Source organism: Oncorhynchus gorbuscha, unplaced genomic scaffold (assembly GCF_021184085.1).
Source record: "Oncorhynchus gorbuscha isolate QuinsamMale2020 ecotype Even-year unplaced genomic scaffold, OgorEven_v1.0 Un_scaffold_1577, whole genome shotgun sequence".
Lineage (NCBI taxonomy): Eukaryota > Metazoa > Chordata > Actinopteri > Salmoniformes > Salmonidae > Oncorhynchus > Oncorhynchus gorbuscha.
The window spans coordinates 1-22,850 of record NW_025746312.1 but is presented as its reverse complement, the minus strand read 5'-3'; the positions used below and the strand labels follow the sequence as shown (position 1 = coordinate 22,850).

Here is a 22,850-nt window from a genome sequence, read left to right as displayed (position 1 = left end):
GTGTTTGTAACAGTAGGTTACAGGTGTGTGTTTGTAACAGGTGTGTGTTTGTAACAGTAGTTTCCAGGTGTGTGTTTGTAACAGTAGGTTACAGGTGTGTGTTTGTAACAGTAGGTTGCAGGTGTGTGTTTGTAACAGTAGGTTACATGTGTGTGTTTGTAACAGTAGGTTACAGGTGTGTGTTTGTAACAGTAGTTTACAGGTGTGTGTTTGTAACAGGTGTGTGTTTGTAACAGTAGTTTACAGGTGTGTGTTTGTAACAGTAGTTTACAGGTGTGTGTTTGTAACAGTAGTTTACAGGTGTGTGTTTGTAACAGTAGTTTACAGGTGTGTGTTTGTAACAGGTGTGTGTTTGTAACAGTAGTTTACAGGTGTGTGTTTGTAACAGTAGATTACAGGTGTGTGTTTGTAACAGTAGATTACAGGTGTGTGTTTGTAACAGTAGATTACAGGTGTGTGTTTGTAACAGGTGTGTGTTTGTAACAGTAGTTTCCAGGTGTGTGTTTGTAACAGTAGATTACAGGTGTGTGTTTGTAACAGTAGATTACAGGTGTGTGTTTGTAACAGGTGTGTGTTTGTAACAGTAGTTTACAGGTGTGTGTTTGTAACAGTAGTTTACAGGTGTGTGTTTGTAACAGGTGTGTGTTTGTAACAGTAGTTTACAGGTGTGTGTTTGTAACAGTAGATTACAGGTGTGTGTTTGTAACAGTAGATTACAGGTGTGTGTTTGTAACAGGTGTGTGTTTGTAACAGTAGTTTCCAGGTGTGTGTTTGTAACAGTAGTTTCCAGGTGAGTGTTTGTAACAGTAGTTTACAGGTGTTTGTTTGTAACAGTAGTTTACAGGTGTGTGTTTGTAACAGTAGTTTACAGGTGTGTGTTTGTAACAGTAGTTTACAGGTATGTGTTTGTAACAGTAGTTTACAGGTGTGTGTTTGTAACAGGTGTGTGTTTGCAACAGTAGATTACAGGTGAGTGTTTGTAACAGTAGTTTACAGGTGTTTGTTTGTAACAGTAGTTTACAGGTGTGTGTTTGTAACAGTAGTTTACAGGTGTGTGTTTGTAACAGTAGTTTACAGGTATGTGTTTGTAACAGTAGTTTACAGGTGTGTGTTTGTAACAGTAGTTTACAGGTATGTGTTTGTAACAGTAGTTTACAGGTGTGTGTTTGTAACAGGTGTGTGTTTGTAACAGTAGATTACAGGTGTGTGTTTGTAACAGGTGTGTGTCTGTAACAGTAGATTACAGGTGTGTGTTTGTAACAGTAGTTTACAGGTGTGTGTTTGTAACAGGTGTGTGTTTGTAACAGTAGATTACAGGTGAGTGTTTGTAACAGTAGTTTACAGGTGTGTGTTTGTAACAGTAGTTTACAGGTATGTGTTTGTAACAGTAGTTTACAGGTGTGTGTTTGTAACAGTAGTTTACAGGTGTGTGTTTGTAACAGGTGTGTGTTTGTAACAGTAGATTACAGGTGTGTGTTTGTAACAGTAGTTTACAGGTGTGTGTTTGTAACAGTAGTTTACAGGTGTGTGTTTGTAACAGGTGTGTGTTTGTAACAGTAGTTTCCAGGTGTGTGTTTCTAACAGTAGTTTCCAGGTGTGTGTTTGTAACAGTAGATTACAGGTGTGTGTTTGTAACAGTAGTTTACAGGTGTGTGTTTGTAACAGTAGTTTACAGGTGTGTGTTTGTAACAGTAGATTACAGGTGTGTGTTTGTAACAGGTGTGTGTTTGTAACAGTAGATTACAGGTGTGTGTTTGTAACAGATGTGTGTTTGCAACAGTAGATTACAGGTGAGTGTTTGTAACAGTAGTTTACAGGTGTTTGTTTGTAACAGTAGTTTACAGGTGTGTGTTTGTAACAGAAGTTTACAGGTATGTGTTTGTAACAGTAGTTTACAGGTGTGTGTTTGTAACAGTAGTTTACAGGTATGTGTTTGTAACAGGTGTGTGTTTGTAACAGTCGTTTACAGGTGTGTGTTTGTAACAGTAGTTTACAGGTGTGTGTTTGTAACAGTAGTTTACAGGTGTGTGTTTGTAACAGTAGTTTACAGGTATGTGTTTGTAACAGGTGTGTGTTTGTAACAGTAGTTTACAGGTATGTGTTTGTAACAGGTGTGTGTTTGTAACAGTAGTTTACAGGTGTGTGTTTGTAACAGTAGTTTACAGGTGTGTGTTTGTAACAGGTGTGTGTTTGTAACAGTAGTTTCCAGGTGTGTGTTTGTAACAGTAGATTACAGGTGTGTGTTTGTAACAGTAGTTTACAGGTGTGTGTTTGTAACAGTAGTTTACAGGTGTGTGTTTGTAACAGTAGATTACAGGTGTGTGTTTGTAACAGGTGTGTGTTTGTAACAGTAGATTACAGGTGTGTGTTTGTAACAGTAGGTTACAGGTGTGTGTTTGTAACAGTAGTTTACAGGTGTGTGTTTGTAACAGTAGTTTACAGGTATGTGTTTGTAACAGGTGTGTGTTTGTAACAGTAGTTTCCAGGTGTGTGTTTGTAACAGTAGATTACAGGTGTGTGTTTGTAACAGTAGTTTACAGGTGTGTGTTTGTAACAGTAGTTTACAGGTGTGTGTTTGTAACAGTAGATTACAGGTGTGTGTTTGTAACAGGTGTGTGTTTGTAACAGTAGATTACAGGTGTGTGTTTGTAACAGATGTGTGTTTGCAACAGTAGATTACAGGTGAGTGTTTGTAACAGTAGTTTACAGGTGTTTGTTTGTAACAGTAGTTTACAGGTGTGTGTTTGTAACAGAAGTTTACAGGTATGTGTTTGTAACAGTAGTTTACAGGTGTGTGTTTGTAACAGTAGTTTACAGGTATGTGTTTGTAACAGGTGTGTGTTTGTAACAGTCGTTTACAGGTGTGTGTTTGTAACAGTAGTTTACAGGTGTGTGTTTGTAACAGGTGTGTGTTTGTAACAGTAGATTACAGGTGTGTGTTTGTAACAGTAGGTTACAGGTGTGTGTTTGTAACAGTAGTTTACAGGTGTGTGTTTGTAACAGTAGTTTACAGGTATGTGTTTGTAACAGGTGTGTGTTTGTAACAGTAGTTTACAGGTGTGTGTTTGTAACAGTAGTTTACAGGTGTGTGTTTGTAACAGGTGTGTGTTTGTAACAGTAGATTACAGGTGTGTGTTTGTAACAGTAGTTTACAGGTGTGTGTAACAGTAGTTTACAGGTGTGTGTTTGTAACAGGTGTGTGTTTGTAACAGTAGTTTCCAGGTGTGTGTTTCTAACAGTAGTTTCCAGGTGTGTGTTTGTAACAGTAGATTACAGTTGTGTGTTTGTAACAGTAGTTTACAGGTGTCTGTTTGTAACAGTAGTTTACAGGTGTGTGTTTGTAACAGTAGTTTACAGGTGTGTGTTTGTAACAGTAGATTACAGGTGTGTGTTTGTAACAGGTGTGTGTTTGTAACAGTACTTTACAGGTGTGTGTTTGTAACAGTAGTTTACAGGTGTGTTTTTGTAACAGTAGTATACAGGTGTGTGTTTGTAACAGGTGTGTGTTTGTAACAGTAGTTTACAGGTGTGTGTTTGTAGCAGTAGTTTACAGGTGTGTGTTTGTAACAGTAGATTACAGGTGTGTGTTTGTAACAGTATTTTACAGGTGTGTGTTTGTAACAGTAGTTTACAGGTGTGTGTTTGTAACAGTAGTTTACAGGTGTGTTTGTTACATTATTTTACAGGTGTGTGTTTGTAACAGTAGTTTACAGGTGTGTGTTTGTAACAGTAGTTTACAGGTGTGTGTTTGTAACAGTAGTTTACAGGTGTGTGTTTGTAACAGGGGTGTGTTTGTAACAGTAGTTTACAGGTGTGTGTTTGTAACAGTAGTTTCCAGGTGTGTGTTTGTAACAGTAGGTTACAGGTTTGTGTTTGTAACAGTAGGTTGCAGGTGTGTGTTTGTAACAGTAGGTTACAGGTGTGTGTTTGTAACAGTAGGTTACAGGTGTGTGTTTGTAACAGTAGGTTACAGGTGTGTGTTTGCAACAGGTGTGTGTTTGTAACAGTAGTTTACAGGTGTGTGTTTGTAACAGGTGTGTGTTTGTAACAGTAGTTTCAAGGTGTGTGTTTGTAACAGTAGGTTACAGGTGTGTGTTTGTAACAGGTGTGTGTTTGTAACAGTAGTTTCCAGGTGTGTGTTTGTAACAGTAGGTTACAGGTGTGTGTTTGTAACAGTAGGTTGCAGGTGTGTGTTTGTAACAGTAGGTTACATGTGTGTGTTTGTAACAGTAGGTTACAGGTGTGTGTTTGTAACAGTAGTTTACAGGTGTGTGTTTGTAACAGGTGTGTGTTTGTAACAGTAGTTTACAGGTGTGTGTTTGTAACAGTAGTTTACAGGTGTGTGTTTGTAACAGTAGTTTACAGGTGTGTGTTTGTAACAGTAGTTTACAGGTGTGTGTTTGTAACAGGTGTGTGTTTGTAACAGTAGTTTACAGGTGTGTGTTTGTAACAGTAGATTACAGGTGTGTGTTTGTAACAGTAGATTACAGGTGTGTGTTTGTAACAGTAGATTACAGGTGTGTGTTTGTAACAGGTGTGTGTTTGTAACAGTAGTTTCCAGGTGTGTGTTTGTAACAGTAGATTACAGGTGTGTGTTTGTAACAGTAGATTACAGGTGTGTGTTTGTAACAGGTGTGTGTTTGTAACAGTAGTTTACAGGTGTGTGTTTGTAACAGTAGTTTACAGGTGTGTGTTTGTAACAGGTGTGTGTTTGTAACAGTAGTTTACAGGTGTGTGTTTGTAACAGTAGATTACAGGTGTGTGTTTGTAACAGTAGATTACAGGTGTGTGTTTGTAACAGGTGTGTGTTTGTAACAGTAGTTTCCAGGTGTGTGTTTGTAACAGTAGTTTCCAGGTGTGTGTTTGTAACAGTAGTTTCCAGGTGTGTGTTTGTAACAGTAGTTTCCAGGTGTGTGTTTGTAACAGTAGTTTACAGGTGTGTGTTTGTAACAGTAGTTTCCAGGTGTGTGTTTGTAACAGTAGTTTCCAGGTGTGTGTTTGTAACAGTAGTTTCCAGGTGTGTGTTTGTAACAGTAGTTTACAGGTGTGTGTTTGTAACAGTAGTTTACAGGTGTGTGTTTGTAACAGGTGTGTGTTTGTAACAGTAGTTTCCAGGTGTGTGTTTGTAACAGTAGTTTACAGGTGTGTGTTTGTAACAGCAGTTTCAGGTGTGTGTTTGTAACAGTAGTTTACATGTGTGTGTTTGTAACAGTAGTTTACAGGTGTGTGTTTGTAACAGTAGTTTACAGGTGTGTGTTTGTAACAGTAGTTTCCAGGTGTGTGTTTGTAACAGGTGTGTGTTTGTAACAGTAGTTTCCAGGTGTGTGTTTGTAACAGTAGTTTACAGGTGTGTGTTTGTAACAGCAGTTTCCAGGTGTGTGTTTGTAACAGTAGTTTACAGGTGTGTGTTTGTAACATCAGTTTCCAGGTGTGTGTTTGTAACAGCAGTTTCCAGGTGTGTGTTTGTAACAGCAGTTTCCAGGTGTGTGTTTGTAACAGTAGTTTCCAGGTGTGTGTTTGTAACAGCAGTTTCCAGGTGTGTGTTTCTAACAGTAGTTTCCAGGTGTGTGTTTGTAACAGTAGATTACAGGTGTGTGTTTGTAACAGTAGTTTACAGGTGTGTGTTTGTAACAGTAGTTTACAGGTGTGTGTTTGTAACAGTAGATTACAGGTGTGTGTTTGTAACAGGTGTGTGTTTGTAACAGTAGATTACAGGTGTGTGTTTGTAACAGATGTGTGTTTGCAACAGTAGATTACAGGTGAGTGTTTGTAACAGTAGTTTACAGGTGTTTGTTTGTAACAGTAGTTTACAGGTGTGTGTTTGTAACAGAAGTTTACAGGTATGTGTTTGTAACAGTAGTTTACAGGTGTGTGTTTGTAACAGTAGTTTACAGGTATGTGTTTGTAACAGGTGTGTGTTTGTAACAGTCGTTTACAGGTGTGTGTTTGTAACAGTAGTTTACAGGTGTGTGTTTGTAACAGTAGTTTACAGGTGTGTGTTTGTAACAGTAGTTTACAGGTATGTGTTTGTAACAGGTGTGTGTTTGTAACAGTAGTTTACAGGTGTGTGTTTGTAACAGTAGTTTACAGGTATGTGTTTGTAACAGGTGTGTGTTTGTAACAGTAGTTTACAGGTGTGTGTTTGTAACAGTAGTTTACAGGTGTGTGTTTGTAACAGGTGTGTGTTTGTAACAGTAGTTTCCAGGTGTGTGTTTGTAACAGTAGATTACAGGTGTGTGTTTGTAACAGTAGTTTACAGGTGTGTGTTTGTAACAGTAGTTTACAGGTGTGTGTTTGTAACAGTAGATTACAGGTGTGTGTTTGTAACAGGTGTGTGTTTGTAACAGTAGATTACAGGTGTGTGTTTGTAACAGTAGGTTACAGGTGTGTGTTTGTAACAGTAGTTTACAGGTGTGTGTTTGTAACAGTAGTTTACAGGTATGTGTTTGTAACAGGTGTGTGTTTGTAACAGTAGTTTCCAGGTGTGTGTTTGTAACAGTAGATTACAGGTGTGTGTTTGTAACAGTAGTTTACAGGTGTGTGTTTGTAACAGTAGTTTACAGGTGTGTGTTTGTAACAGTAGATTACAGGTGTGTGTTTGTAACAGGTGTGTGTTTGTAACAGTAGATTACAGGTGTGTGTTTGTAACAGATGTGTGTTTGCAACAGTAGATTACAGGTGAGTGTTTGTAACAGTAGTTTACAGGTGTTTGTTTGTAACAGTAGTTTACAGGTGTGTGTTTGTAACAGAAGTTTACAGGTATGTGTTTGTAACAGTAGTTTACAGGTGTGTGTTTGTAACAGTAGTTTACAGGTATGTGTTTGTAACAGGTGTGTGTTTGTAACAGTCGTTTACAGGTGTGTGTTTGTAACAGTAGTTTACAGGTGTGTGTTTGTAACAGGTGTGTGTTTGTAACAGTAGATTACAGGTGTGTGTTTGTAACAGTAGGTTACAGGTGTGTGTTTGTAACAGTAGTTTACAGGTGTGTGTTTGTAACAGTAGTTTACAGGTATGTGTTTGTAACAGGTGTGTGTTTGTAACAGTAGTTTACAGGTGTGTGTTTGTAACAGTAGTTTACAGGTGTGTGTTTGTAACAGGTGTGTGTTTGTAACAGTAGATTACAGGTGTGTGTTTGTAACAGTAGTTTACAGGTGTGTGTAACAGTAGTTTACAGGTGTGTGTTTGTAACAGGTGTGTGTTTGTAACAGTAGTTTCCAGGTGTGTGTTTCTAACAGTAGTTTCCAGGTGTGTGTTTGTAACAGTAGATTACAGTTGTGTGTTTGTAACAGTAGTTTACAGGTGTCTGTTTGTAACAGTAGTTTACAGGTGTGTGTTTGTAACAGTAGTTTACAGGTGTGTGTTTGTAACAGTAGATTACAGGTGTGTGTTTGTAACAGGTGTGTGTTTGTAACAGTACTTTACAGGTGTGTGTTTGTAACAGTAGTTTACAGGTGTGTTTTTGTAACAGTAGTATACAGGTGTGTGTTTGTAACAGGTGTGTGTTTGTAACAGTAGTTTACAGGTGTGTGTTTGTAGCAGTAGTTTACAGGTGTGTGTTTGTAACAGTAGATTACAGGTGTGTGTTTGTAACAGTATTTTACAGGTGTGTGTTTGTAACAGTAGTTTACAGGTGTGTGTTTGTAACAGTAGTTTACAGGTGTGTTTGTTACATTATTTTACAGGTGTGTGTTTGTAACAGTAGTTTACAGGTGTGTGTTTGTAACAGTAGTTTACAGGTGTGTGTTTGTAACAGTAGTTTACAGGTGTGTGTTTGTAACAGGGGTGTGTTTGTAACAGTAGTTTACAGGTGTGTGTTTGTAACAGTAGTTTCCAGGTGTGTGTTTGTAACAGTAGGTTACAGGTGTGTGTTTGTAACAGTAGGTTGCAGGTGTGTGTTTGTAACAGTAGGTTACAGGTGTGTGTTTGTAACAGTAGGTTACAGGTGTGTGTTTGTAACAGTAGGTTACAGGTGTGTGTTTGCAACAGGTGTGTGTTTGTAACAGTAGTTTACAGGTGTGTGTTTGTAACAGGTGTGTGTTTGTAACAGTAGATTCAAGGTGTGTGTTTGTAACAGTAGGTTACAGGTGTGTGTTTGTAACAGGTGTGTGTTTGTAACAGTAGTTTCCAGGTGTGTGTTTGTAACAGTAGGTTACAGGTGTGTGTTTGTAACAGTAGGTTGCAGGTGTGTGTTTGTAACAGTAGGTTACATGTGTGTGTTTGTAACAGTAGGTTACAGGTGTGTGTTTGTAACAGTAGTTTACAGGTGTGTGTTTGTAACAGGTGTGTGTTTGTAACAGTAGTTTACAGGTGTGTGTTTGTAACAGTAGTTTACAGGTGTGTGTTTGTAACAGTAGTTTACAGGTGTGTGTTTGTAACAGTAGTTTACAGGTGTGTGTTTGTAACAGGTGTGTGTTTGTAACAGTAGTTTACAGGTGTGTGTTTGTAACAGTAGATTACAGGTGTGTGTTTGTAACAGTAGATTACAGGTGTGTGTTTGTAACAGTAGATTACAGGTGTGTGTTTGTAACAGGTGTGTGTTTGTAACAGTAGTTTCCAGGTGTGTGTTTGTAACAGTAGATTACAGGTGTGTGTTTGTAACAGTAGATTACAGGTGTGTGTTTGTAACAGGTGTGTGTTTGTAACAGTAGTTTACAGGTGTGTGTTTGTAACAGTAGTTTACAGGTGTGTGTTTGTAACAGGTGTGTGTTTGTAACAGTAGTTTACAGGTGTGTGTTTGTAACAGTAGATTACAGGTGTGTGTTTGTAACAGTAGATTACAGGTGTGTGTTTGTAACAGGTGTGTGTTTGTAACAGTAGTTTCCAGGTGTGTGTTTGTAACAGTAGTTTCCAGGTGTGTGTTTGTAACAGTAGTTTCCAGGTGTGTGTTTGTAACAGTAGTTTACAGGTGTGTGTTTGTAACAGTAGTTTACAGGTGTGTGTTTGTAACAGTAGTTTCCAGGTGTGTGTTTGTAACAGTAGTTTCCAGGTGTGTGTTTGTAACAGTAGTTTCCAGGTGTGTGTTTGTAACAGTAGTTTACAGGTGTGTGTTTGTAACAGTAGTTTACAGGTGTGTGTTTGTAACAGGTGTGTGTTTGTAACAGTAGTTTCCAGGTGTGTGTTTGTAACAGTAGTTTACAGGTGTGTGTTTGTAACAGCAGTTTCCAGGTGTGTGTTTGTAACAGTAGTTTACATGTGTGTGTTTGTAACAGTAGTTTACAGGTGTGTGTTTGTAACAGTAGTTTACAGGTGTGTGTTTGTAACAGTAGTTTCCAGGTGTGTGTTTGTAACAGGTGTGTGTTTGTAACAGTAGTTTCCAGGTGTGTGTTTGTAACAGTAGTTTACAGGTGTGTGTTTGTAACAGCAGTTTCCAGGTGTGTGTTTGTAACAGTAGTTTACAGGTGTGTGTTTGTAACATCAGTTTCCAGGTGTGTGTTTGTAACAGCAGTTTCCAGGTGTGTGTTTGTAACAGCAGTTTCCAGGTGTGTGTTTGTAACAGTAGTTTCCAGGTGTGTGTTTGTAACAGCAGTTTCCAGGTGTGTGTTTGTAACAGCAGTTTCCAGGTGTGTGTTTGTAACAGTAGTTTCCAGGTGTGTGTTTGTAACAGTAGTTTCCAGGTGTGTGTTTGTAACAGTAGTTTCCAGGTGTGTGTTTGTAACAGTAGTTTCCAGGTGTTTGTTCGGCAGGTACCTTTAGTCTGTTCCCCTCCTGTCTTTGTGTCGTTGCCTTTCTGAGAGTCGATCATCAGCTGTAAGAAATCCACCCGACTCTGGAAGCAGAAAGACATGAGGTCAAATCCGTCCAATCACATCCAACACAAACAGATTCTAATGGATCTGGTCCAATCACATCCAGCACAAACAGATTCTAATGGATCTGGTCCAATCACATCCAGCACAAACAGATTCTAATGGATCTGGTCCAATCACAACCAACACAAACCAATTCTAATGGATCTGGTCCAATCACAACCAACACAAACAGATTCTAATGGATCTGGTCCAATCACAACCAACACGATCAGATTCTAATGGATCTGGTCCAATCACAACCAACACAATCAGATTCTAATGGATCTGGTCCAATCACAACCAACACAATCAGATTCTAATGGATCTGGTCCAATCACAACCAACACAATCAGATTCTAATGGATCTGGTCCAATCACAACCAACACAATCAGATTCTAATGGATCTGGTCCAATCACAACCAACACAAACAGATTCTAATGGATCTGGTCCAATCACAACCAACACAAACAGATTCTAATGGATCTGGTCCAATCACAACCAACACAAACAGATTCTAATATGAATGTAGATATTTGGGTCCCAATAATAGTCTTTTTAAATTCCAACATGATATCGATATGGACGTTTCATATTGATGTCCATCACTAGTTACATCACATAGTTCCATAGTTATATAAATAATAAATACAGAATATTACAATACAAATATAAATGTACAGATGACAATATCAACATAATCAAATATAAATATAAAACATGTTTACAGTTGAGTTCCCAGAGTCACGTCCAGATTTGATCTTCGCCAGCGAGGCGTAAAAGAAGTCCAATACTGCAGTCGGGAAGAAAGAAAACTTCATCTTCTCCAAGATCGGACCAGTGAAGGGAAACAAAACTGGAGAAGGAGAGGAGAGGAGAGGAGGGGAGGAGGAGGGGAGGAGGGGAGGACAGGAGAGTAGATGAGGAGAGGAGAGGAGGACAGGAGAGGAGAAGAGGAGGAGGGGGAGAGGAGAAGAGGAGGGGAGGGGGGAGGAGAAGAGGAGAGGAGGGGAGGAGGAGGGGAGGACGGGAGGAGGGGGGAGGGGAGGAGGAGGAGGGAGGAGGGGAGAGGAGATGAGGGGAGGAGTGGAGGACAGGAGAGGAGAAGAGGAGAGGAGCAGAGGGGAGAGGAGAGAAGGAGAGGAGTGGAGGACCAGAGAGGAGAAGAGGAGGGGAGTAGAGGTCGGGAGAGGAGAGGAGATGAGGAGAGGTGGAGAGGAAAGTTTTATAGAAAGGTAAACATCTTCATGTGATTAAAAATTACAACTTTGTGTCTGTGTGTGTATGTACATATACAGTCTCACAGATTAGTAGCAACAGTGGGTTGAACAGGTCAAACTTGAGCATCTTCTTGACGTTGGAGACAAAGGGGTCTGAAGGGTTGTTCAGAGAGTCAATGTCCACACTGAAAGCTGTGCTGGTGACCACGTCCATACTGTAGGGCCCAAAGAACCTGCAACACAACCACAATTACACACCACACAGCTTTTTTATTTTTATTTCACCTTTATATAACCAGGTAGGCTAGTTGAGAACAAGTTCTCATTTGCAACTGCGACCTGGCCAAGATAAAGCATAGCAGTGTGAACAGACAACACAGAGTTACACATGGAGTAAACAATTAACAAGTCAATAACACAGTAGAAAAAAAAGGGGAGTCTATATACAATGTGTGCAAAAGGCATGAGGAGGTAGGCGAATAATTACAATTTTGCAGATTAACACTGGAGTGATAAATGATCAGATGGTCATGTACAGGTAGAGATATTGGTGTGCAAAAGAGCAGAAAATAAAATAAATAAAAACAGTATGGGAATGAGGTAGGTGAAAATGGGTGGGCTATTTACCAATAGACTATGTACAGCTGCAGCGATCGGTTAGCTGCTAAGATAGCTGATGTTTGAAGTTGGTGAGGGAGATGAAAGTCTCCAACTTCAGCGATTTTTGCAATTCGTTCCAGTCACAGGCAGCAGAGTACTGGAACGAAAAGCGGCCAAATGAGGTGTTGGCTTTAGGGATGATCAGTGAGATACACCTGCTGGAGCGCGTGCTACGGATGGGTGTTGCCATCGTGACCAGTGAACTGAGATAAGGCGGAGCTTTACCTAGCATGGACTTGTAGATGACCTGGAGCCAGTGGGTCTGGCGACGAATATGGCACTGTGATAAACTGCATCCAGTTTGCTGAGTAGAGTGTTGGAAGCAATTTTGTAGATGACATCGCCGAAGTCGAGGATCGGTAGGATAGTCAAGTTTTACTAGGGTAAGCTTGGCGGCGTGAGTGAAGGAGGCTTTGTTGCGGAATAGAAAGCCGACTCTTGATTTGATTTTCGATTGGAGATGTTTGATATGAGGCTGGAAGGAGAGTTTGCAGTCTTGCCAGACACCTAGGTACTTATAGATGTCCACATATTCAAGGTCGGAACCATCCAGGGTGGTGATGCTAGTCGGGCATGCGGGCGCAGGCAGCGATCGGTTGAAAAGCATGCATTTGGTTTTACTAGCGTTTAAGAGCAGTTGGAGGCCACGGAAGGAGTGTTGTATGGCATTGAAGCTCGTTTGGAGGTTAGTTAACACAGTGTCCAATGACGGGCCGAAAGTATATAGAATGGTGTCGTCAGCGTAGAGGTGGATCAGGGAATCACCTGCAGCAAGAGCAACATCATTGATATATACAGAGAAAAGAGTCGGGCCGAGAAATGAACCCTGTGGCACCCCCATAGAGACTGCCAGAGGACCGGACAGCATGCCGTCCGATTTGACACACTGAACTCTGTCTGCAAAGTAATTGGTGAACCAGGCAAAGCAGTCATCCGAAAAACCGAGGCTACTGAGTCTGCCGATAAGAATATGATGATTGACAGAGTCGAAAGCCTTGGCAAGGTCGATGAAGACGGCTGCACAGTACTGTCTTTTATCGATGGCGGTTACTGACCACACAACTACTGACCACACAACTACTGACCACAACCACAAAACTACTGACCACATAACCACCGACCACACAACCATCAACAACACAACTACTGACCACAACTACAAACCACACAACTACTAACCACAACTACAGACCACAACTGCCGACCACAACTACTGACCACACAACTACACAACTACTGACCGCAACTACTGACCACACAACTACTCACCACACAACTACTGCCAACAACTACTTGTCCACACAACTACTGACCACAACCACTGACCACACATCTACTGTCCACACAACTACTGACCACAACTAAATGAAATCAAATGTATTTGTCACATGCGCCGAATATTACAAATTACAACCTAACTGTGAAATTACAAATTACAACCTAACTGTGCTTACAAGCCCTTAAGTTAACCAAGAATGCAGTTACTAAATAAACTGAAGTAAGAAATATGTAAACAGTTTGGGTGGCAATTTGATTAATTGTTCAGCAGTCTCATGGCTTGCGGCTACAACAGAGCCTGGACTCGAACCAGGATCTCAAGTGGCACAAGGTGAATAGCCAGAGGTTAGGAATCAGGACTCACTCCTTCACTTCGATGGTCTGGTCTTTATCTGCCTGCTTCTTCATTCCGTTCAGCAGGTTAGCAGAGTGCTGTTTCATGATACCAAACATCTAGAGGAGAGAAAGGTAGAGAGAGAGAGGTAGAGAGAGAAAGAGAGAGAGAGAGAGGGTGGAGGTAGAGAGGTAGAGAGAGAGGGTAGAGAGGGAGAGAGGGTAGAGGTAGAGAGGTAGAGGTAGAGAGGTAGAGAGAGAGAGAGAGATGGAAAGAATTAATAAAAAACAGAGCAAACTAGAATGCTATTTGGCCCTAAACAGAGACTACACAGTGGCAGAATACCTGACCACTGTGACTGCCCCAAACTTAAGGATGGCTTTGACTATGTACAGACTCAGTGAGCATAGCCTTGCTATTGAGAAAGGCCGTCGTAGGCAGACCTGGCTCTCAAGAGAAGACAGGCTATGTGCACACTGCCCACAAAATGAGGTGGAAACTGAGCTGCACTTCCTAAGCTCCTGCACAATATATGACCATATTCGAGACACATATTTCCCTTAGATTACACAGATACACAAAGAATTTGAAAACAAGCCTGATTTTGATCTACTGTGTGAAATACCACAGTGTGCCATCACAGCAGCAAGATTTGAGACAGAGAGAGAGAGAGAGAGAATACTTTCCGAATGCACTGTATATACTTATATATACTTATTCTATATATATAGAATTATTTATTTCAGCTTTTATTTCTTTCATACATTCCCAGTGGGTCAGAAACAACTTTGGAAGTATGCTTGGGGTCATTGTCCATTTGGAAGACCCATTTGCGACCAAGCATTAACTTTCTGATTGATGTCTTGAGAGGTTGCTTCAATATATCCACATAATGTTTGTTCCTCATGGTGCCATCTATTTTGTGAAGTGCACCAGTCCCTCATGCAGCAAAGCACCCCCACAACATGATGCTGCCACCCCTGTGCTTCACAGTTGGGATGGTGTTCTTCGACTTGCAAGCCTCCCCCTTTTTCCTTCAAACATAATGATGGTCATTATGGCCAAACAGTTCTATTTTTGTTTAATCAGACCAGAGGATATTTTTCTAAAAGTACAACCTTTGTCCCCATGTGCAGTTGCAGACCATGGTCTGGCATTTTTATGGCCTGGCATTTTTATGGCGGTTTTGGAGCAGTGGCTTCTTCCTTGCTGAGTTGCCTTTCAGGATATGTTGATTTAGGACACATTTTACTGTGGATATAGATACTTTTGCACCTGTTTCCTCCAGCATCTTCACACTGTCCTTTGCTGTTGTTCTAGGATTGATTTGCACCAAATCGTGTTCATCTCTAGGAGACAGAACGTGTCTCCATCCTGAAGGCTGCGTGGTCCCATGGTGTTTGAGTTTACCATGTTTAACATGGGGTTATAAGTGAAATAATCTGTCTGTTGGAAACAATTGTTGGAAAAATGACTTGTGTCATGCACAAAGTAGATGTCCTAACCGACTTGAGAAAACTATAGTCCGTGAACAAGAAAGTTGTAGAAAAACTAGTTTTAACTTCACTGGGGGGCAGTATTTTGACATTCTCATGCAAAGCGAGGCCAAAGTAGCCTTGCTATTGAGAAAGGCCGTCGTAGGCAGACCTGCCTCTCAAGAGAAGTCAGGCTATGTGCTCACTGCCCACAAAATGAGGTGGAAACTGAGCTGCACTTCCTAAGCCCCTGCACAATATATGACCATATTAGAGACACATATTTCCCTTAGATTACACAGATACACAAAGAATTTGAAAACAAGCCCGATTTTGATCTACTGTGTGAAATACCACAGTGTGCCATCACAGCAGCAAGATTTGAGACAGAGAGAGAGAGAGAGAGAGAGAGAGAGAGAGAGAGAGAGAGAGAGAGAGAGAGAGAGTGAATACTTTCCGAATGCACTGTATATACTGTTTCTAGTCAAGGCTAGCTATTGCTGTATATACATTTAAACTCAGTTTTTCACAATTCCTAACATTTAATCCAAGTAAAACATTCCCTGTCTTAAGTCAGTTAGGATCACCACTTCATTTTAAGAATGTGAAATGTCACAATAATAGTAAAAAAAAACTAGTTTTAACTTCACCGGGGGGCAGTATTTTGACATCCGCATGCAAAGCGAGGCCAAAGTAAACTGCCTGTTACTCAGGCACAGAAGCTAGGACAAGCATATAATTGGAAGATTTGGATAGAAAACACGCTAAAGTTTCCAAAACATAATGTCTGTGAGTATAAAATAACTGATATGGCCGGTGAAAACCAGAGAAATATCCATCCAGGATTTGTTTAATGTAATGACTGCTGGTTTGATGATTGTCTTGTGTTTGTTTGATTTGGTGCTGTCCTCAGATAATTGCATGGTTTGCTTTCGCCGTAAAGCCTTTTTTGAAATCTGACACAGTGGTTGGATTAACAAGAAGTTCATCTTTAAACCAATGTATAAAACTTGTATGTTTCAATTTCACTGGATGTTGATAATCTCTACCATCTCTATCTTCGTCTACCATCCAACGTTAAAGATAGGGCTGTCCACTGCCCCCTTTGGAGGAATTGCGTGCCCATAGTAAACAAAAAATAAATCTGTCAAAAATTAATAATATATGAATATAATAATTATTATTGAATAGAAAACACTCTAAAGCTTCTAAAACCGTTTAAATTATGTCTGTATGTAAAGCAGAACTCTCAGGGCAGTCATTCTCCCAAACTCTCTCTTGTCATCATAAAAGTTGGCCCAACTTTGACGTCATCACCCCCACCCTTCCCAAGCACTTACAGACCTGGGAACAGTCTCTCTGTCTTCAGCGTGATGTCTGCTTTCAATGGGGCTTCTCATTGTGAGAATCTCGCGCTCACAAGAGTTTTGGCAGGCCGAAACCTTTCGGTCACGCGAAAAAACAGGTCACTCTCATGCGCGCTCTCCTCAGGTCCTGTCTTTTTTCCAAGATTGATTAAACGATGCATGTGTTTCTGTTCGTCCTCAGGATTGCTGTGTACCTTTATAGCTAAAGCTTGATTCTGAACATAGTTTGACAAGTTTAGTCGACATATAATATGTAATTTCGACGTTTTGGTGCGCATCCACTTGACTTTTGGCTGCATTTCAACCAAGATATGTCGTGTTTGATAACCGAAAGACACAGACTTCAAAACTAAACGCTGTTTTTGGTAAGTATAATTCCTTCCAGGTCTTCTGATGGAAGAACAGCAAAGGTAAGGGAATATTTATGTGGTAAATTTGGGTTTCTGTGGACTCCAAGATAGAGGAGCCATAATGCTAATTTCTGAGCGCCGTAACGTTAAAAATAAACTTCACTGGATGTTGGTCATCTCTACCATCTCTATCATCGTCTACCATCCAACGTCCCCCAGAGATGTTCATGACTCCAACCTAAGTGCATGTAAACTTCAAACTTCAACTGTATACAATTCTATCCATGTATTCTACAGATTTGCTATATATTCTATCAACATAATGTCCATAATGTCTATACATCACATCACATTAGTGGAGGCAGGTAACCTAGTGGTTAGGTCGTTGGACTAGTAACCGGAAGGTTGCTAGATCGAATCCCCGATCTGACAAGGTACAAATCAGTTGTTCCACTAAAAACAAGACAGTTAACCCACTGTTCCTACGCCGTCATTGTAAATAAGAATTTGTTCATAACTAACTTGCCATGTTAAATAAAGGTAAAATCAATAAAAAATATATGTACTTATATTTATAATTTTATACTCCAGACTTCGACATTGCTCATCCTAATATTTCTATGTTTCATAATTCCATTATTTTACTTTTAGACTTGTGTGTTTTGTTGTGTCTTGTTAGAAATTACTGCACTGTAGGAGCCAGGAACACAAACATTTCACTACACCCATAACTGCTAAATATGTGTTTGTGACTAATACAATTAGATTTGATTTAGGTTTGAGTTTATAACAAGAGATAATGAGTTTATAACAAGCTATAATGAGTTAATTAAGTGTTTATAACAAGAGATAATGAGTTTATAACAAGCTATAATGAGTTTATAGAGTTTATAACGAGCTATAATGAGTTTATAGAGTTTATAACGAGCTATAATGAGTTTATAGTGTTTATAACAATCTATAATGAGTTTATAGTGTTTATAACAATCTATATTGAGTTTATAGAGTTTATAACAAGCTATAATGAGTTTATAGAGGTTATAACAAGCTATAATGAGTTTATAGTGTTTATAACAATCTATATTGAGTTTCTAGAGTTTATAACAAGCTATATTGAGTTTATAGAGTTTATAACAAGCTATAATGAGTTTATAGAGGTTATAACAAGCTATAAAGAGTTTATAACAAGTTGATAAAACACAGAAAGGGAGAGATGGAGGGATGGTTCTACCTCTTTCAGTCGTCCAGAGGTAAAGGAAGGTGAGAGGACACTGCGGATCCGCCTCCATGTATCGTCCTCGGCAACGAACAACGAATCAAACATCTCGCCGTTCAGACGTAAGTTCTAAAACATGGAGGTCAGTTATAATGATAACACCTGTTAATTATATGATTGAATATTGATAACCGTATTTACATAATATTCACCCTACTTTAAAATGTATGAATAATGAATGCTACAAATAATGTATTAATAATATCAGTCATAATGTTAGGATTATTAGTATTCCGATTATTATTAGGGGGATGTGTGTGTGTGTGTGTGTGTGTGTGTGTGTGTGTGTGTGTGTGTGTGTGTGTGTGTGTGTGTGTGTGTGTGTGTGTGTGTGTGTGTGTGTGTGTGTGTGTGTGTGTGTGTGTGTGTGTGTGTGTGTGTCTCACCCTGCGGTTGGTGAAGATGTTGTAACACTCTTTAATCAGGACGGTCTTGATCATGCTTTTGTCCATGATACACAGAATAGGCTGCCTCCCATCATAGATCCTTCACAGAGGAGAAACACACCTGGCTTTAACCACTATATATACACCTACATGTTACACAGAACAGACTGCCTCCCACCATAGATCCTTCACCAGAGGAGAAACACACCTGGCTTTAACCACTATATATACACACCTACATGGTACAGAATGCCTCCCACCATAGATCCTTCATAGAGGAGAAACACACCTGGCTTTAACCACTATATATACACACCTACATGGTACACAGAACAGACTGCCTCTATATACACAAATACATGGTACACAGAACAGACTGCCTCCCATCATAGATCCTTCACAGAGGAGAAACACACCTGGCTTTAACCACTATATATACACCTACATGTTACACAGAACAGACTGCCTCCCACCATAGATCCTTCACAGAGGAGAAACACACCTGGCTTTAACCACTATATATACACCTACATGTTACACAGAACAGACTGCCTCCCATCATAGATCCTTCACAGAGGAGAAACACACCTGGCTTTAACCACTATATATACACCTACATGTTACACAGAACAGACTGCCTCCCATCATAGATCCTTCACCAGAGGAGAAACACACCTGGCTTTAACCACTATATATACACACCTACATGGTACAGAATGCCTCCCACCATAGATCCTTCACAGAGGAGAAACACACCTGCAGCAGCCAACTAGTAACTGAATGTAATCAGATTACGGTACTGAGTTTGGGGTAATGTTGGACAGGTAAACTAGTAACTGAATGTAATCAGATTACAGTACTGAGTTTGGGGTAATGTTGGACAGGTAAAACTAGTAACTGAATGTAATCAGATTACGGTACTGAGTTTGGGGTAATGTAGGACAGGTAAAACTAGTAACTGAATGTAATCAGATTACGGTACTGAGTTTGGGGTAATGTTGGACAGGTAAACTAGTAACTGAATGTAATCAGATTACGGTACTGAGTTTGGGGTAATGTTGGACAGGTAAACTAGTAACTGAATGTAATCAGATTACGGTACTGAGTTTGGGGTAATGTAGGACAGGTAAACTAGTAACTGAATGTAATCAGATTACGGTACTGAGTTTGGGGTAATGTTGGACAGGTAAACTAGTAACTGAATGTAATCAGATTACAGTACTGTGTTTGGGGTAATGTTGAACAGGTAAAATTAGTAACTGATTACATTTAGAAAGTAACCATGGAAACCGACACATTTAACTCTTATAAAACTCTTATAAAACTACATAGAAAACATTGTTCTGGTCGTGGTTGATATTATTACTATTTTTCATGGTCACATCAGCAGGTGATGAACTGAAAGGAAAATGCATAGTAATTGAAAGAGCATAGTACAGTTGTGAGTCATCCTAGTACGGTACAGTCAACTGAACTCACCCCCAGATTCTCCCGTACTTCTGAAAGCACTCTGTGTCAAAGTTAGTGAAGCCCTGCAGAGAGACAGAGAGAGAGAGAGAGAGAGAGAGAGAGAGAGAGAGAGAGAGAGAGAGAGGAGGAAGAGAGAGAGAGAGAGAGAGAGATGGAGGAAGAGAGAGAGAGAGAGATGGAAGGAGAGCGAGCGAGAAAAAAAAACATGCCCTAGGAGGTCACGTAGGTGTGTCCAACAGCTGAACAGAGAACACACCTGAAATAGGTGAGGGCTGAGGAGGGTTTGTTATTTTATATTCATGACATATCGTACCAGCCTTATGGGTCTGGGTTCATGACATATCGTACCAGCCTTATGGGTCAGGGTTCATGACATATCGTACCAGCCTTATGGGTCTGGATTCATGACATATCGTACCAGCCTTATGGGTCTGGGTTCATGACATATCGTACCAGCCTTATGGATCCTGGGATCATGACATATCGTACCAGCCTTATGGATCCTGGGATCATGACATATCGTACCAGCCTTACCCCAGGGTCAAGGAACACAACTTCTAAACTGATCAGGTCTCAAATGACCTTGTATTTATCTATTGTTAAAACAATCGTCTAGTCCTCTTTTTCCTTCTCAATGTATTGTTTTACATGGAGGGAAATAACACTGTTGTTTAAAAGATGAGAGATATGTTTATTCTGAATGGGTACTAACCTTTCTATACTCCATCATTGTGCCAAAGTAAGGTAGGGGTTTGGGACCAGGGATACCCATCTTAGTGAATACACCATAGGGCCAGTACCCGTACCTACACACACACACACACACACACACACACACACACACACACACACACACACACACACACACACACACACACACACACACACACACACACACACACACACACACACACACACACACACACACACACACACACACACACACGTTTACTATTAGTATGTTCTAGAGAACTATACAATATATATATATCTTATCTTGCATTGCTGGAAAAGGACCCGTAACTAAGCATTTCACTGTTAGTCTACACCGGTTAACTACGATAAATGTGACAAATAACATTTGACTTGATGTAAGTCCTTACACTACAATGAGGGTGATGAGGAGGGCCAGGAGGGTCCAGGTCTCAGCGGAGAAGTATGGCAGAAAACTCATCATCTTTCCTGCGGTTCGCCTCCCTGCTGCTTCCGAAAACAAAGGCTCCGTTTTCTCTCAGACTCGTTCAAGTTCACTTCTCCGATGGTCTGACAGATTTTGAGTTGAGTTTTTTTCTGTCCGGTTCTAGTGTGGTTCTTCTGTGACACGGCAGATCTCGAATACCGACCGCTGCTCTTCTCCGTACTCTGTAATACCGACCGTTGCTCTTCTCCGTATTCTGTAATACCGACCGCTGCTCTTCTCCGTACTCTGTAATACCGACCGCTGCTCTTCTCCGTACTCTGTTTGAGACAGTGCAAGTTAACAAGTTGTTATTGTACTCCGTCGGAAAAGCACCTGTGTGATGCTAGCTAGAATAAGGTTGCGCCACAATGGAATTTGCGGTTCGACTTCAAAATAAAAGTACATTACTGAAACTGATGCAAACGGATAAAAATGGTGGAATAATGCCATATTTGGATTAGATAATGCTAAACAAGGTTTGAATGTTGTTACATTAATTCAACAAAAGACAGTAAGTAGTTCATTTGACACACAACAAATAGTTGAAGTCCCACTGTGGCTGTATTAGAATTGCATTGGGGCAGACTTCTACTGAACTGTACAGCGTTACCTCTGGATCTTGGGTCCATGAAATGTGAAGAGATTACGCAATAATTGTGATCCATAAGGCTGGTACGATGTGTCATGAACCCAGGATGCATAAGGCTGGTACGATATGTCATGAATCCAGACCCATAAGGCTGGTACGATATGTCATGAACCCAGGATCCATAAGGCTGGTACGATATGTCATGAACCCAGACCCATAAGGCTGGTACGATATGTCATGAACCCAGGATCCATAAGGCTGTTACGATATGTTATGAACCCAGGATCCATAAGGCTGGTACGATATGTCATGAACCCAGACCCATAAGGCTGGTAGGATATGTCATGAACCCAGGATCCATAAGGCTGGTACGATATGTCATGAATCCAGACCCATAAGGCTGGTACGATATGTCATGAACCCAGACCCATAAGGCTGGTAGGATATGTCATGAACCCAGGATCCATAAGGCTGGTACGATATGTTATGAACCCAGGATCCATAAGGCTGGTACGATATGTCATGAACCCTGACCCATAAGGCTGTTACGATATGTTATGAACCCAGGATCCATAAGGCTGGTACCCCCTGTCATGAACCCAAGACCCATAAGGCTGCACGTTGAAGGTATGTTGCAGTCCTGAATACTAAACATCCACAGAGCAATTTTAACAGATTTTATTTGGTGTCAAATGAACTAATTATTGTCTTTTGTTGAATGTATTATATATGTTTAGCAACATAAAGGCCCTCCAGGATTGTTGCATGATTCCACAATTTATTTCCGTTTGCATCCGATTTAATGGGTAACTTTTATTTTGAAAACCGAACCACCGATTCTACTATTGTTGCTCAGGCAAATGTTCACGACACAAACACAATCAGGAGATTAGAGGGAGACTGTGTGAGAGGTGAAAAGCGAAGCAGGGAGGGATGGTGAATGATTGACAGAGAGATCAGAGGGCAGATTCATTACGGGAACAGTTTAACGTTTAAGAACTAAAAGGAAGCAACAGAGAGTTTCTACTGGGATAAATTCAGGTTTGTCTCTCCATGATTCATTACGGGAACAGTTTAACGTTTAAGAACTAAAAGGAATCAACAAAGTGAGAGTTTCTACTGGGATAAATTCAGGTTTGTCTCTCCATGTTTCGTTACGGAAACAGTTTAATGTTTAAGAACTAAAAGGAAGCAACAGAACAAAATGAGAGTTTCTACTGGGATAAACTCAGGTTTGTCTCTCCAGGTTTCGTTACGGAAACAGTTTAAAGGCAAAAATAGTTTCATGTGAAAGCACACTGTTATTCTAATCATTAGTTTTATTTAGTATAGTAGAAGTTGGTCTTAAGGATCCTAAATAAGGCCATAGATTACTTTAATAAATGTATTGAACCAGGTGGCACCAGAAGTATGATGTAAGATGCGATCCTGGTGTTCCAATGAGCTGCAAGATTATCTCTGATTCAAAATGTTATTCT

General features: G+C 40.2%; 1 protein-coding gene across 1 annotated transcript in view; it reads right to left on the bottom strand.

Moving 5' to 3' along the window:
* The window catches only part of LOC124023292 (cytochrome P450 3A27-like), a 46,909-nt gene extending 25,819 nt beyond the window's left edge, over positions 1–21,090 (bottom strand). The window contains exons 1-9 of the mRNA XM_046337797.1: positions 20,707–21,090; positions 20,316–20,409; positions 19,613–19,665; positions 18,134–18,233; positions 17,703–17,816; positions 13,310–13,398; positions 11,092–11,240; positions 10,516–10,643; positions 9,688–9,766 (exon numbers count right to left, since the gene is read on the bottom strand). Of these exons, the coding sequence (XP_046193753.1) occupies positions 9,688–9,766; positions 10,516–10,643; positions 11,092–11,240; positions 13,310–13,398; positions 17,703–17,816; positions 18,134–18,233; positions 19,613–19,665; positions 20,316–20,409; positions 20,707–20,780 (880 nt within the window). The 5' untranslated portion in view covers positions 20,781–21,090. The remainder of the gene's footprint in view (positions 1–9,687; positions 9,767–10,515; positions 10,644–11,091; positions 11,241–13,309; positions 13,399–17,702; positions 17,817–18,133; positions 18,234–19,612; positions 19,666–20,315; positions 20,410–20,706) is intronic.
* Positions 21,091–22,850: the final 1,760 nt, after the last annotated feature.